This window comes from Strix uralensis, chromosome 21, assembly GCF_047716275.1.
Source record: "Strix uralensis isolate ZFMK-TIS-50842 chromosome 21, bStrUra1, whole genome shotgun sequence".
Classification (NCBI taxonomy): domain Eukaryota; kingdom Metazoa; phylum Chordata; class Aves; order Strigiformes; family Strigidae; genus Strix; species Strix uralensis.
Genome location: NC_133992.1, coordinates 11,750,001 through 11,763,652, shown reverse-complemented (window position 1 = coordinate 11,763,652; position 13,652 = coordinate 11,750,001). Strand labels below are relative to the sequence as shown.

Here is a 13,652-nt window from a genome sequence, read left to right as displayed (position 1 = left end):
AATAGTGTTCAAGAAGTTCAACTTCTGTCATCAACACATCCGACTCCACAGAAACTTTTTGCAGGAGAGTATACTGAATGCTTTTTCTGTTTGTACAAACTTTCCTCTTATAGGCTTTCACAAGACCTCAGCGATGCTGTAGCCTTAGTTGAGGCTCACTGTGACCAGTCTCTGATTAATTTTTTTTAAACTTGCTTCCAGCTTAGTGGCCCTTATGAATTTTCTTTTGCATTTTGATAGACTGAACAGTACTAATGACTGATAAGTTGAGATGGGCTTGTTACACTGTTCAAGCAGAAACAAAAAGGGGAACTTGAGTACTGAAGGGTACAAGGTGAAGTTCTGAAGTGTATCAGCAAAATAATTATTGCTGTCTTTCATATATGATCTCGCACACCTTCAAACTTAGGAGTGAGTTGGTGACCATTGAAGCTATTGGTCGGTTAGGGTCACGTTAATACCATAGATTTCTGGTTCTGAATGCATTAAGCATGAGTCTCTAAGCATGTGTACATTGTAGGAACCACAGCCATCGTATTACTCTTTATAATAATGTCTCCTCAAAAATGATAGCTAGGTTTGGCTGTCCTTTGTTGATAATGAAACATATATGAATCAGATTCATTGTATGATAGGTAGGATATATTTTACTATACATGTCAAAAAGTATTTATGTTAACATCTCCACTAAAGAAAACAATAGAATTAAGAATGGGATTTTCAGTTTCCTGTGTCAGGATTTCATCTTTGATAGAATCCGTTTTTACTGTTTCAATGCCATTTGAGTAACTAAAGCATCCTGAAATAAACAGAGGTGCAATAATAGAAATTTTTGAAGCCATCAAAATGATTCTGAAGAGCTTGTTTTCTGTAAAATCTTGTATTGCTATGCAGGGAGATTCCCATAAGAGATGATATTTGTGCAGATCAATAACGCAGAGTGGTGTCATTGGGAGCTGGTGGTGCTCTACTAAAGTAACACATGATAACTTTGAAACTGAAAACAGTTTGAGACTATCAATATTGAAAGTATGAAAGTAAGGTCAGAGTTTTAAACATTATAAAGTTACATAGCTTGGGGCTTAGAAATCAGTATTCACTGTTGCATGTTTAACAAAGAAGGTATTTTCTCTGTAGTTTAGGCAATTATACAGTTGCTGAAGAGCAGGGTTGTTTTTTTTTCTTTTTTAGTACAACACTTCAAGAACTTATGGTTGGCTAGAACACTTTTGTTCCAAGTGCTTTTTGAGTCAGTTCAGATTAAACCTGAAATGTGACGGTCCATATAACATTGAATATATTTCTGCAGTACTTGTATGTATTTGCCTAATAATATGTCTATCTGAATTTATTATGGTTGGTGAATTTTGGAAAGAGATTAAAAAAAAGTTAGGTGATTGTAAAGTGTTCTGTAATACATGGAAAATATAGGTTATTAGCAAATTAAAATGGCCATAATATCATTAAAACGAAAACCAAAAATGGTGAAAATAAAGCAGTTTGGAAAATGTTTATAAAACTCAAAGTATTTTCTAGTAATGAAAAGCCTGGTGGTATGTTGGAAAATACTATTTGTTTTCATTAGCAATTCCTTTAGGTTTTGTAATGTAGTTGATTGATTGCCATGGCCACATTGTGGTTTTACATGAGTTCCTTGTAGTATAGTATTTCTAAAAAGCAGTATGACATTAAAATGGCTTTTTTCAAAACAACAAAGAGAATTAGAAATTATCTGGTTGACACAGGAAAGTAGAAAATGTGACATTATGTAAAAATTTATCTTAAAATTATTTGAGAAAGGGTTTTTTTGAATGAAGGTGCTTATTAATATGCCAGTGTTACGTATAAATTAAGTTGACTATAAACTCTAATTTTACAAATATAAATCTTTTATTTTTGCTGTTAAAAGCTAGCTTAAAGAAATTGTTTTGGGTTACATATGCTTGAACCTTCAGCAGAAGCAGTAATCTTGGGAAAACAGATAGGCATACATAAGCAATTTGAAATACATGTGTTGTAAATATTAAAGAGGGTGACTGTTTCTTGTAACAATGTCAGAACTCTAGTTGCTTTGGTCTCATCTTGTGTAACTTGAGAATTTGCACTCTGGAAATATAAGTTAAATTGGCAGATTTACACAATCACCACTTGCATCTGGTACTGTTAAACTCTAGAGGATGTACCATGGATTAATTCTTGCTGCATGCTAGCTATGTGTGATGAAGGTCTGTTTATTTTTCTTCCTTTATTGCTTCTGAAACTTAAGAAAAATCTTATCTTGTAAATCCTATCCTGTGTGGTATTGGCACTTCCAGATTGTCACATTTAAGTCATAGCATGAAATATTAGTTAACTGTTTCTTTCGTATTTTCAGGACAAGGAGGGCTTGCCAGCTGCTGTTGAAGTGAAGAGGCTGTCACCAGGCAACTCTGCTGTCTCGAATATAAATACAAAGAGGCAGAAGAGAAACAAATACAGTATTCATGGCCTGAGCACTTGAAACATATCTCTATTAAATTTATAGAGTGGTGAAAAGGTTATGAGAAAAGAATATACTGATCAAACACAAATATATTAAAAAATTATTAAAAACAAAAAAGCCCACATAAAGTAGGTGTTCCTATTCAACTTCTACATTTAAACTCTTTTGTATAATTATTACAGGCAGCCTGTAAAATGTTTCAAAACACTTCATATTTTATTTTTGTGGACTTCTTGAACACTGAAGTAGGATGTCACCTAATTGTATTTTTTGCAAGTTTTAGCTGCTGCATAATTTGTTGACTAAAATTACAGGGGGGAAAAAAAAGGATTAAAACCATAATCCATTCAAAATTTGCTCCTTGCAGGTCTCCTGGAGTTTGGCTTAGATTTCCAGTAGTACTAAATTTCTGGGTTGGTTGAAGAACAGATGGTTATGAAGAGAAATATCCCCTTAAGTGCATAGTAAAGCAAACTCAAAAGATTCATCAACCGTGCTTTAATGTGGACTTGAGGTATCACCAAAGTAATTAACCATTGCATATAAAAGATCTGAAGACCTCAAATGAAGATGGGAGAAACATGTAACAAACAAGACTTGAAATAAGTACTTTTTTTGTCTTCTGTTTTTGATCTTTGTTATTTCAGGTTTAGCTCTATCCTATGCATCCCATTTTTATAGATCTATCTTTAGTTATATCAGGATCATCGCTTTAAAAATTAATCTGGATTGAAAGTTTTCTGCCCTTCCTTGTAAAGAAGTAATTCCAAGTTTGCTGATCACTGAAGACAGCTTTCTAATGTCTCCTTAAGTTTTGAATGTTAGTAGAAGAGAAAGTAATCTGTACTGTTGCACAACTGATCTTTTTAAAACTGATTTCTTGGTATGGATGAAACAAAAGGAGTTAAGGATTTAATATAGAAGTAATTCCCCAAATGTATTTCATATATTGAACACTTGGTGCTTGCAACACAATTGTTTCACAGCTTCCATTAAAAGACTTGATAAAGGTTTGATTAACCTGGCACCATTCCATATGAGAATCCAAGGGAGTAAATAAAAGCAGTTGAAGCTGGAGCATGTTACCTTAGGCCTAACTCATCTGATGCAAACTCTTCCCATATCCTTATCATTTATCAGATCTTCAATCTGACACATGCATTTTCTTCAATCCGTTGCTTTTTGACCTGCTCCTTTTACAACTTAATGCTGTGGAAGGGAAGAGCTGATCTTGTTCCTTGGGAAAGAGATGACTGACTTCATACTACAGAAGAGATTTGAAATAAAATATAAACTGAACTGACTCTTTTTGTGGTTATGCTTGCATTAACATTTAGATCACAGCTGACTTCAGTGGTGGTTTTAGTTTGTGTTTTTTTAATTTATTTTTAAATTCTCCATCATCTGTTTATTTCATGATACTTCAGCTCTTCAAATGGTATTGAAACAGAAGAACGGATTCTTTCAAAGTTGTAACTGTGCCAGAGGAAGCTGGAAATGCCATTCTGATCTCTACTACTTTTCTGTAGTGGAATGTCCATGTGATGCTTAAATGCCTTTTCAGTGGCAAGCTGGACAGTTCAACGATTTGATACCAAGTAACCAATTAGGAGTTGCTAAGAGGAAACTAATATAGCCTCCTCTTTCTGTAGAAGGCAATGAATACTTTTCCTGTAGCCTTATCCAGGAAGCGAGTGATGTTTCTATTTTGCACTTATTGTACTTTAGGTTTTTAACAGGATTGTAAAATGAATTTAACCAAGACCCCTTTAGATGGGAAGTTGGTTTGGATGCTAGGAGCAATGAAAGTCTCCTGTGTAAGGTTTACTCTGAATGGGTTGTGAAGCTGCTGATGGACTAGTGCCTGCACTGGCAAACTGCTGCGAGGAGAACAGTTAGGAACTCCCAGCCACCCCAAGTGTACTGAAACATTAGGGCAACTTTGACAACGTTTGCAGGTTCTGGTACTGTTAGGGCTATATATGTTAGGGCTCCACATCTCTTTATTCTGGAGAGCTGTATATTAGCTTAAGTAAAAATCCACAAGGAAGTTGTAGCTTAACCTGCTTTATTTTGGAAGGATTTTTGGAATATATCTATAAGATATTGCTGAACACTGCCTAGGAAAGTTTTGCTCCTCGCTGCCCCTCTGACTCTTGATGTGTTAATAATATAAAAACAATTATGGAAATCATAGTGATTTCCTTAATCTGTTCTGGTTTTCTCTCTTCCTTCCTGTTTCCTATGATGTATATTTTATGTTGCCTTTGCTCTCAGTCTTTCCTGCTTTTAGATCATTTTACTGAACTCTGAACAGCGTTTTGTGTGTGAGTTGCAAGCCTTATATTTTGTTTCTAGATTAAACTGTTGTGAAAAGCATTTTCATGTTACCAGTGAGGTTTTTGGCACTTGCAGGGCAGGCTTCCAAATGTTCTGTTGAGAGAGGCAGGCAAACTTGCAAGTCTGGTTTTCTTATGGCGTTAATGTCAATGGACTCAAAATGTCAATTTGAACAGCAGCCGATGAACATGGCACTTGCTGATTCACTCCACTGGTGGTTGTACATCATTCACAAAAACCTCAGTAACTGAGAACCATAGGTCCATGTCCATGTACTTATGCCTAACTTGTCACAAAGATGCAGACTATATCCTAGAAATAGGTTTGTTTGAAACGTGATCTGCTAGGTGAATAGTTTTATTGCATACTATTCTCATGTGGGTTGTATTTTTGACTATTGAACCTGCTATGTATGCTTACTATGCATATTGTTATTTTGGGGTGACTTCAGTTACATGCATTGTGGTGCTGGCAGGTTGTTTTTTGGTTTTGTTTTTTTTTTTTTTTTAGTATAGTTTGTAAGACATTCTTACAGAATCTTCAAGTACATCTTGGTTGTTTTCTGACATGCACTTTTAGAATAAGGAGTACTTTAAGAAGACAAGATTGAAGTCCTAAAGCTTCACATCCAGAAAAATACAATTTTTATTCCATGTGTATTTTCTGCCAGAAGTTGTTCTGAGCTTTCTTGTCTGTCTTCTTGTGTGTGTAGGTTTTTTTTCCTCTCCCACATTTTCTCCACGCCCCCCCCCCCCCCCCCCCCTTCCCCTCCTCCCCCTCTTCCCCCACTCTGAGATGTTATCTGCATGCTAAGTCTGCAGCAGTTTAGGGGCAAGCAGAACTGTTCGGCTGTACTGAATACAGGACATCAAGGAGTTTGCAGAGGTTTGGAAAGAAGTTTACATTACTTTTTAGTTGTGCTGCATAAGTACTATAATGTGTAGTGGGTGTTTAAATTAAAGTTGCTCTGAATGGAATTCCAATTCATTTTAGTGGGATTGCAGCTATAAAGAACTTAAAGAAGAGGATGAGATAAATCATTTAGTTAGGGAGGAGAAATGAGGTAATTTTCATTGTATTTTTCAATTTGAGATTAGTATGTCTGAATGATTTGTAGCCAGTATGGATTGAATTGGCTGACTTTTATCAGAAGAAACAGGTTAGTATGTATTTGTTTTGTGTGGTTAACTCTGGGAAGTATTTTCTGATACTTTTTTGAAGAACTTCCCTGGTTTTATAATTTCCATACACTTCAGATACAGACCACTTTGAGTTGTGCTATTTTTAGAAATAACTAAGCACGCCTCTTTTAAAAGCAAAACTCTTCAGTTTATGATGTAAGAAAAGTTGAGAGTAAAAGAGCAGCATAGTTACACTAATATGTCATTGTAGCATGTTCCCATCCTGTCATCTGGAAAATTAAATCAGGTTACAGCATGGATTAACATCTAGACTTGTGAGGAGGGAAGGTAGTGTCTTAAATGCCATGAAATTGAACAATGGGATTATACAGTTCACAGCTAATTTCAATATTCTTCTGTATTTGGCTTTTTGTTGAACAAGATTCTGTAGGGAGAGGCAGAAATAGGTTTTAGAACTTGGAAACATTCACATATTTACTAAAATAATAACAATAATAGCTTGAATATGGTTGAGTAATCAATACAATGCTGTACATAATGTGCATAGATGTGAGGTAGAATCTCTACTAATAGAGGGAAAAACTAAATGTGTTAGCAACGAAAACTGTTCGCTTAGTGTGGAATCAGTGTTACCCTTTTTTTGATGCTCTGTAAATGCATGGCAAGGAATCAAAATGCTGCTGTACAGAGCAGAATAGTTTTACCCTTGTATCACTGAGAAATAGCATTATCTTTTCTTACCCCTTTTCAAAATAAAAAAATATGTTCAGTTACAAAAATGTCACATATTGTTCATATGAGAAGTGATTCAGTATTTTCCCTCAAAAGCACCTCTTAAAATAGTTGCAAAGGAAACAGCTTCAAAGAGAACCATGTGATCTATTTCGTATGTTTTTCCTAACTGGTCCGCCCTAGAACAGAGTGTCCGCCCCGAGCTGTAAGGGCTGGTGGATCCCCAGGTCTTTGGCCAGCCTGGATGCCGTGGGCAGCAGCTGCTTTGTGTGGAGCTGCACCCTCTGGGAAGAGGCTTACGGTGATGTGCGTCAGGTTGGTAAGTGAACCCACCCTGACTTCAGGGGAGTCGCTCATGAATCTTAGGAAATTCGTATGACATGTCATTGGCTTAGAAGCTTTTTAAACCTGAGTGTAAACATCAGGAATAAAATTTGGTTGACTTTTTTCATAGTACCAACAGTTTTAATTTAAATTTGTGAGGTCTGTTTATTTCATTGCACTTGCACCCATACAAGAATGGGAGATTGCAGATAAGTTGCTGTATTTTAGCTTTATTTTGGAATGGTATTGTTTGTACACGTCCTGCTTTACACCTGTAACTTAACAATTTCTGGAGCTATATTTCAGCATGCTATTAATATTAATATGCAGTCATTTTCCAGAGAAGTTTGTCAGCACTTGCTTTAGGCAGAAACTCTGCGGATCTTGTCATCTTTTGTGAGCTGAAACTACAAAATCGGATGTAATGAAAGATAAACAGGAAATATTAAGTTACCATCAACATACAAGTTCAACCTGTAGCACAACTTCGAGTTCATGTTTTGCGGTTTGGGGAAAAGTTTAGTTTGAGAAGCAGCTCCATAATTCATGTGACTTTTCTTTTTCTTTCTGTTGTGAACTTTTACTGCGTTTGTTCATTGTTTTGCAATGTCTCCTTTTGCTGACCTCAGCTGAGCTTTTAATGCTTTATAACTTTATACATGACTGGTGCACTGGAAATCTTCAAGCTCTGTACTTTGCTGCGACTATGCAAGAGATTGGTTGGGATTTCAGGCTGCGTCTTCCCTTGTTCTGATCTCAGCAAATGGATTGCACTCTTCTGAACTTGAAAAAAGAATTTTACATGTGTTTACTTTGCCTATGGGGTATTAAAGTAGAAAAATATTTGAGCATCTTTTCATTAGAAAGCCCGTTAAGTACCTAGAATAACAGTGTTCACTGTGTTTTGAGTTGCAAAGGGTTTTCTTACTGTCTGGAGATACAGTGGAGCGACATCTAATGCTGTTTGCATGCAGCGTGCAAAACAAATTACTGTTAGCAAAAGTGTTTGAAGTTTTCAAGTTACTTTAGTTTTATAGGCAGAGTCAACAGTCAGTTATGTTCAAGTCTTTACCAAGTATTTCATATGGGTGGTGAAGCCTATTTTACTGATACTAGTGGTGCTGATTAAAGCTCAATCCTGAATGCTCAGTTGAACTACCCTCCAGTATTCCTCTGTTGGTATGACAGCTTTCCCCTGTTCAGAATAATTTGAATATTGTGTCCCTTGGAATTATTAGGTGCCTTGTGCTTATCCTTCCAATGGAGAGCCCGGCCATACTGAGTAATAGTAGTGTTTGTTTTGTAGATGTTTATATTTCATAAAGTCAGGTGTCTTGATGGCCACTATTTAAATATATGTATTTTTGTAGATCCTTTTGGCTTAGTGAGAGTGCTCCAGCTTCCTGGAACTTCATGTAATGACCACATAGAATTCAAATATAATTTTACTGTGTACGTATGTGTGGGTAAGCATAGTTGAAAACACTTTTCAAATCAACATTAGATTAACTGTGAAATATTAATAAAGTGATGAAAGCTATAATAAGATGTCATATAGTTTCTTTTTCCATTGTGTAGTGTTTTCCAAATAAAGATACCAAAAGTTTAGTAAATATTCCCAGACCATTTAAAAGCTGAAGTGATGGAGCTGACACAATGTTAAATATAAAGTACTTGTAAAAACATGAGGACGTGCAAGTGTGTGGCTGCCAGGCATAATTTAAAGGTGTTTTTTTTAACTGTAGGGTTCCAGGTTATACAGATTAGCCATTCTGATGCTGTTATGAGATGTGACATCAAAAGCAGGCTATAGAAGCTATATATCCCACCGTTGGAACGGGCATCTGACACCCAGTGCAACTCCACTTTGCTCATCTAGCTAAGTACATGTTGCTGATATTTCCATTGAAATTGGTGGATGAGAAATTAAGTTAATTCCATGCATTTAATGCATTGTGGATGAAATTAAATTTCTTCTAATGTATACAGTTGATTGATGTAGGAAGTCTTTATGTTAAAGACAACTTAGCTTATGAATATATCATAGCACTGAGAGATCCATTTTTTGGATGAAAGTATAATTGTAGGCTGTGTGCTTTCAGAACACGTTCATCTTGAACCTGTAGAAACTGTCTCAGGTGGGGACTCTAATCAGTCGCATCATTTTCTAAATGACAGTGTGGTAATGTTTAATCTGGTGAGTCAAATAGTGCTGTCTACGTGAGGATATCAATTCGCCAAGGCTCAGATTCAGATGTTCTCGGTTGCTTGGTCTTGAAAACAGCCGTAACTACTTCAGTTGCTTGAAGTCTGCACAGCAAGCATCCAGCAAATTTCCTCCTGTCTTCCCGTTGGGCCTTGCAGTGTGGATATTTTACTGTCTGATTTTAAAGAGGTAGAAATAATTTATCCTTTAGGATATAGATCAATACACAAGTAAGAGTGGAATGGTACTAGTTAAGAGATGTAGAAAAGACTATGTAATAGCAAAGTAAAAATTTTATTACAGTCAACAAGCTACAATGTGGAAAAGTTTAGAAACTCTCCATTTTGTGTTACTGAATTGCTTAAAAGGTCCATTTCAATAAGATCTATTACCTGTGGTTTTGAGGGGATTTGGATCTTCAGTTTTCTCCTGTTACCAAGCTCACTGAAGACACAAAGTGAGAACTAGATACTCTAAATATGTACTTACAGTTTATGAGTAACTATGCTGGATGATGTATAGGAAGGGTTCTTCAAACGTGGCATCCCTGCCTCTTGTGGTCTGCAAACCACAGCAGCAAAAGCTAATCCATCCTTGCTGCCTTTTCTCCAGAGAAGGTGGAGGCCAGCCTCCTGTGTTCACCCGTAGCCTGGCCCAGCAATGTTGGGGACGGCTGTCGGTATCGCCGCTTCCGTGCGAGGAGAGGAACCCGCAGGGATCGAAATGGTGCTGCGCTTGCAGCAAGGCTATGTCACAAGTCTTTCCATGGCAAGAGCATGTGACAAAATTTTGTTTCGGAAGCAAGTCTTAAGCTAATTATAAAGGTGATCTGATTTTAGGTGCGTTGTAAAGATCTTAACCCACGGTCTAATTTTTCACCAGTGTGTTATTTACCCCTAAAGAACAAATATTCAGAAATGCGTAATTTCTGAAATAAATAAGGAAAAGAATTTTGTAGTAGATCAGTACTCAGTACATTTCAGTAACCTTGAAAATTGAAATATCCTCCACTACTGGGTAGTGATATTAAAGAAATGTTGGAGGTATAGATTCTGATGTAGCGATGGTGGTGGGGACATTATTGTTTGTTACTTTGTATTGGTAATCACCATAACTGCATTTTAATTCTGCACTGCACTCCACGCTGTAGACAAGGGCTGTGAATGAGTCAACATGGAAAATTTTGCCAAATCCTGTTCATTGTATAGTCTAGTCAACTGATGTACAAAATGTAGTGGTCCTTGTAAGAGATGAAGACGATGGGAAATAAAAACCTCTGAATTAAAAATTTAAATTAAAACTCTGAATGAAAATTGATGTATATAGACAAAGCTAGAATTAAAACCAGAGGTGCCTAACAAAATATCCTTGGCTGTGATTTTTCAGTTATTATTGAAGTTGTGTTTTGTTTCATTTTAGTGAGAAAGGTTTGTAAGGTGGCCTCTGAGATGATAAAAGCACTGGTATGTATTTATTTGCCCACGATAACTTTCAGCTACCAGTGCTTAGGAGGGAATCTTGGTATCTTGCAAAGTGGTGTACAATGCACCTCTGTCTTCTGGGCAGTGATGTGGCTAGCAGCTTTCAGGGTCTACATAAATACTGTCAGATAGGTTCCTATGAGCCTTCCTTCGTGCCAGTGAGCTCCTGAAACAGACAGGCTTTTGAGATGCTAGGAAAACAGGGAAAACACCTGCTTAGACACACACACACAACTACTTGGTATGACTGATCTGTTTTGCTGTATTTTTAAAGAGTGGAGAATGTGGATTGTGATCTACGGAGGAATGTGTTTAGAGCAAAGACATTATGCATTTATGTTGCAATTTAATTCCTTATTTCCTTAAAAAATGGTAAATGATAAAATGCTCTGTGTGTCAGTATGTGTATATGTATTTATATTAAGTTTGAGAGCAATGGGTCAATAGAAGTGGGAAGGGGGGTAATGTCAGTATCATGTTCCAGGCACCGTTACAGATTGTTTAAGCAATATTATATACTTGGATTTGCAAATTTATTTCGGGATTTCACAGAAAAAAACAAATCAATGAAAGTTTAACCTCAAATAATTCATTTTTAAAATATTTAAGAATATGCATCGTAATAGATGTTGCATGGTTTCATCACTGATACTGTGCTTGCTTTGGTGAAATATGAAACTGTATTGTCCTGTTAATTGTGTATAAAGGACTGTTGATGTGAGTTCAGCTGTTCACATTTGTTTGCATGTTTGGACACTTAGCACGCTTACCTGCATATAGATTTAAGAATTTTCAAACTAAGGCTTTAAAAGGTGATGCCTTGCTTTCTACTTCTACTTTGTTATGTTAATGTAGAAGGGTTTGCTAATATGCATAGGTAAAATTTGATATATTGTGTATGTAATTGTATGTGTGTAATGGTGAAATGTTAAAACTAAGCATCTGATTGTCTGGAAAAAGCTAAGCTAGGAAGTTTATTAACATACAGTCTTGCTGTATTTCTGATGTAAAAAGAATACACCTTAATAAAAAGTTTGCATCTGCTAGCAATTGTATCACCGAACAACTACTTTATTACTAAAGTAGACTTTGCCAATGAGAAGCCTGCAGTGGGACCATTCTGAAATAGCAGTGGATGGTGCATGTGTCATAAAAAAGACTCTCTTCCCCTCAAGCGTTAGCTACAATGCAGCGTAGCAATAATTCAGCAGTAGAGGCTGCGTGTGCAACGTCACTCCCTCCGTAATGATCAAAATTTGTGGAAACGGTGTCTCCAGCAAGCCAAGCCTTGTGCAGCCAAACCCATCTGATTGCACACACGGTAGAAACTGCATAGGATACCAGTTGATTTTTTTTCATGCATTATGTGTTTATTCTGAACTCTGGCATGATTGTTGTATGGTTTTTGTAATTAAAAGAATTCTTTGTAGAATGAAATCTGGCCTTCTCAGCCATATTCCTTTGAAAAATGGATGGCTTTGAAGAGTTCTGTTTTAAATAGGTTGTCGTATAAATAATTTCAATCATGATATTCTGTTGTTTTATGAACATCTCTAATTAAATTTAAGATAACTTTTCAGGGAATACTACCATATTCTTTATTCTGACAGCCAAAGGAATACGGACATTGCATCAGACTTGAACGCTTGCTAATCTGAAGCATTTAACATTTGCTTTCCTAATGACAGAGGTTCCAGGGCTATGTTAATTACCTCTTTCAAATTTGAATAAATATTTTTGCTTTTTCAGCAGCATACCTTAACATTGATATAAAGTAATTCTGAGAGATCTGTAATCTGGTATCACTGAAAACTATCTATGGAGGTTAATCAACGCAGTGTCTATAGCTGGTAAAACTAGTTATCTGATTAAAACCAAAATGTAAGTGCCTTTGGTAACCGTTTTCTGGTGACGAGCCTAGTTGGCAAATTGCAGCCAGAAAGATATCGCACAAGGTAACAGCCTAAAGTTCAGTGTAGCACCAGGACATCTCTTATACAATAACGCACATACAAATATATATTTACATACATGTGTGTGTATATGCATGTGTATGTACACACTGACATTTTTATTTCATGTGTTTTGCGTGTGTATGTTTTATATACAGTTTCTGTCTTTCTGGAGGAGGGTAAAGGCAGAGCCTTGAAAAGTCCTTCCCTGCTCTTATCAACATAGGAGCCTCAGCTGCCCTCCTTGGATCCCCTGCCAGGGTTGCTATCATCTTCTGATCAAATATTAATGTGTGATTCTGTGCTTGCTCACTAATCCAAAGCCAATTAATATTATCTGTCAATTATTTACAGATCCTGAGGTGCGGAGGCAATTCCCAGAGGGCTACAGTGACCAGGTTTGGAATGCGTAATTAATTTTTTACATGACAAAATTTATTTCAGGGTTGTTCAACATATTATTGCTGCTCTTTTTACTGAAAGAGATAAATGCATTCTTAGAAAGAAAAAGAAGCTGTAATTAGGAGCATAAGGATAAAAACATTTTCACATTTAAAGCAGAAAACGGAAGAATTTTGGATCTCGTAAGATTGTTTTACAATCTAGTTTTTACAAGCAAACATGAGAGCTGGAAGGAAAATTGATTAATAAATTTCACTTTTTGCCTTTAGGTGCCACAGCCTGCAGTTCATTTGGCAGTCCTCACTTCATTGTCTGAAAGGTTTATAGCTATATTTAACTGGGCACCTGGCACTACAGTACATTTTTAAAATTCTTGCCTGCTCATGCAGTCTCTAGTCTGTTTCAAAAAGATGGTATTAAAATACAAATGTGCAGGTAGAACACACAGGTATTTATCGTTTAGTTTATACACAGATTGAATCTGGAATTTTTCACAGGATCGCTAGCTGACTTCGAAATTAGCAACTTCGGTTACCTTGTATTTTCGTGTGTCTCATTAGAAGTGGATTGGGGCAGGGGTCAGAGGTTAGG

The 13,652-nt window shown here is 36.3% G+C and overlaps 1 protein-coding gene across 13 annotated transcripts in view; it reads left to right on the top strand.

Moving 5' to 3' along the window:
• Window positions 1-13,652, top strand: part of DENND1A (DENN domain containing 1A) — a 215,019-nt gene that overhangs the window by 24,005 nt on the left and 177,362 nt on the right. For 12 of the 13 annotated variants that reach the window (XR_012631871.1, XR_012631872.1, XM_074891570.1 and 9 more), the window contains exon 3: window positions 13,014-13,057. The exons of the other annotated variant lie outside the window; for it this stretch is intronic. Coding sequence is in view for 8 of the 12 variants with exons in the window: in XM_074891570.1 (XP_074747671.1) it covers window positions 13,014-13,057 (44 nt within the window). In the remaining 4 variants the exon portion in view is untranslated. The remainder of the gene's footprint in view (window positions 1-13,013; window positions 13,058-13,652) is intronic. 13 annotated transcript variants of the gene reach the window in all.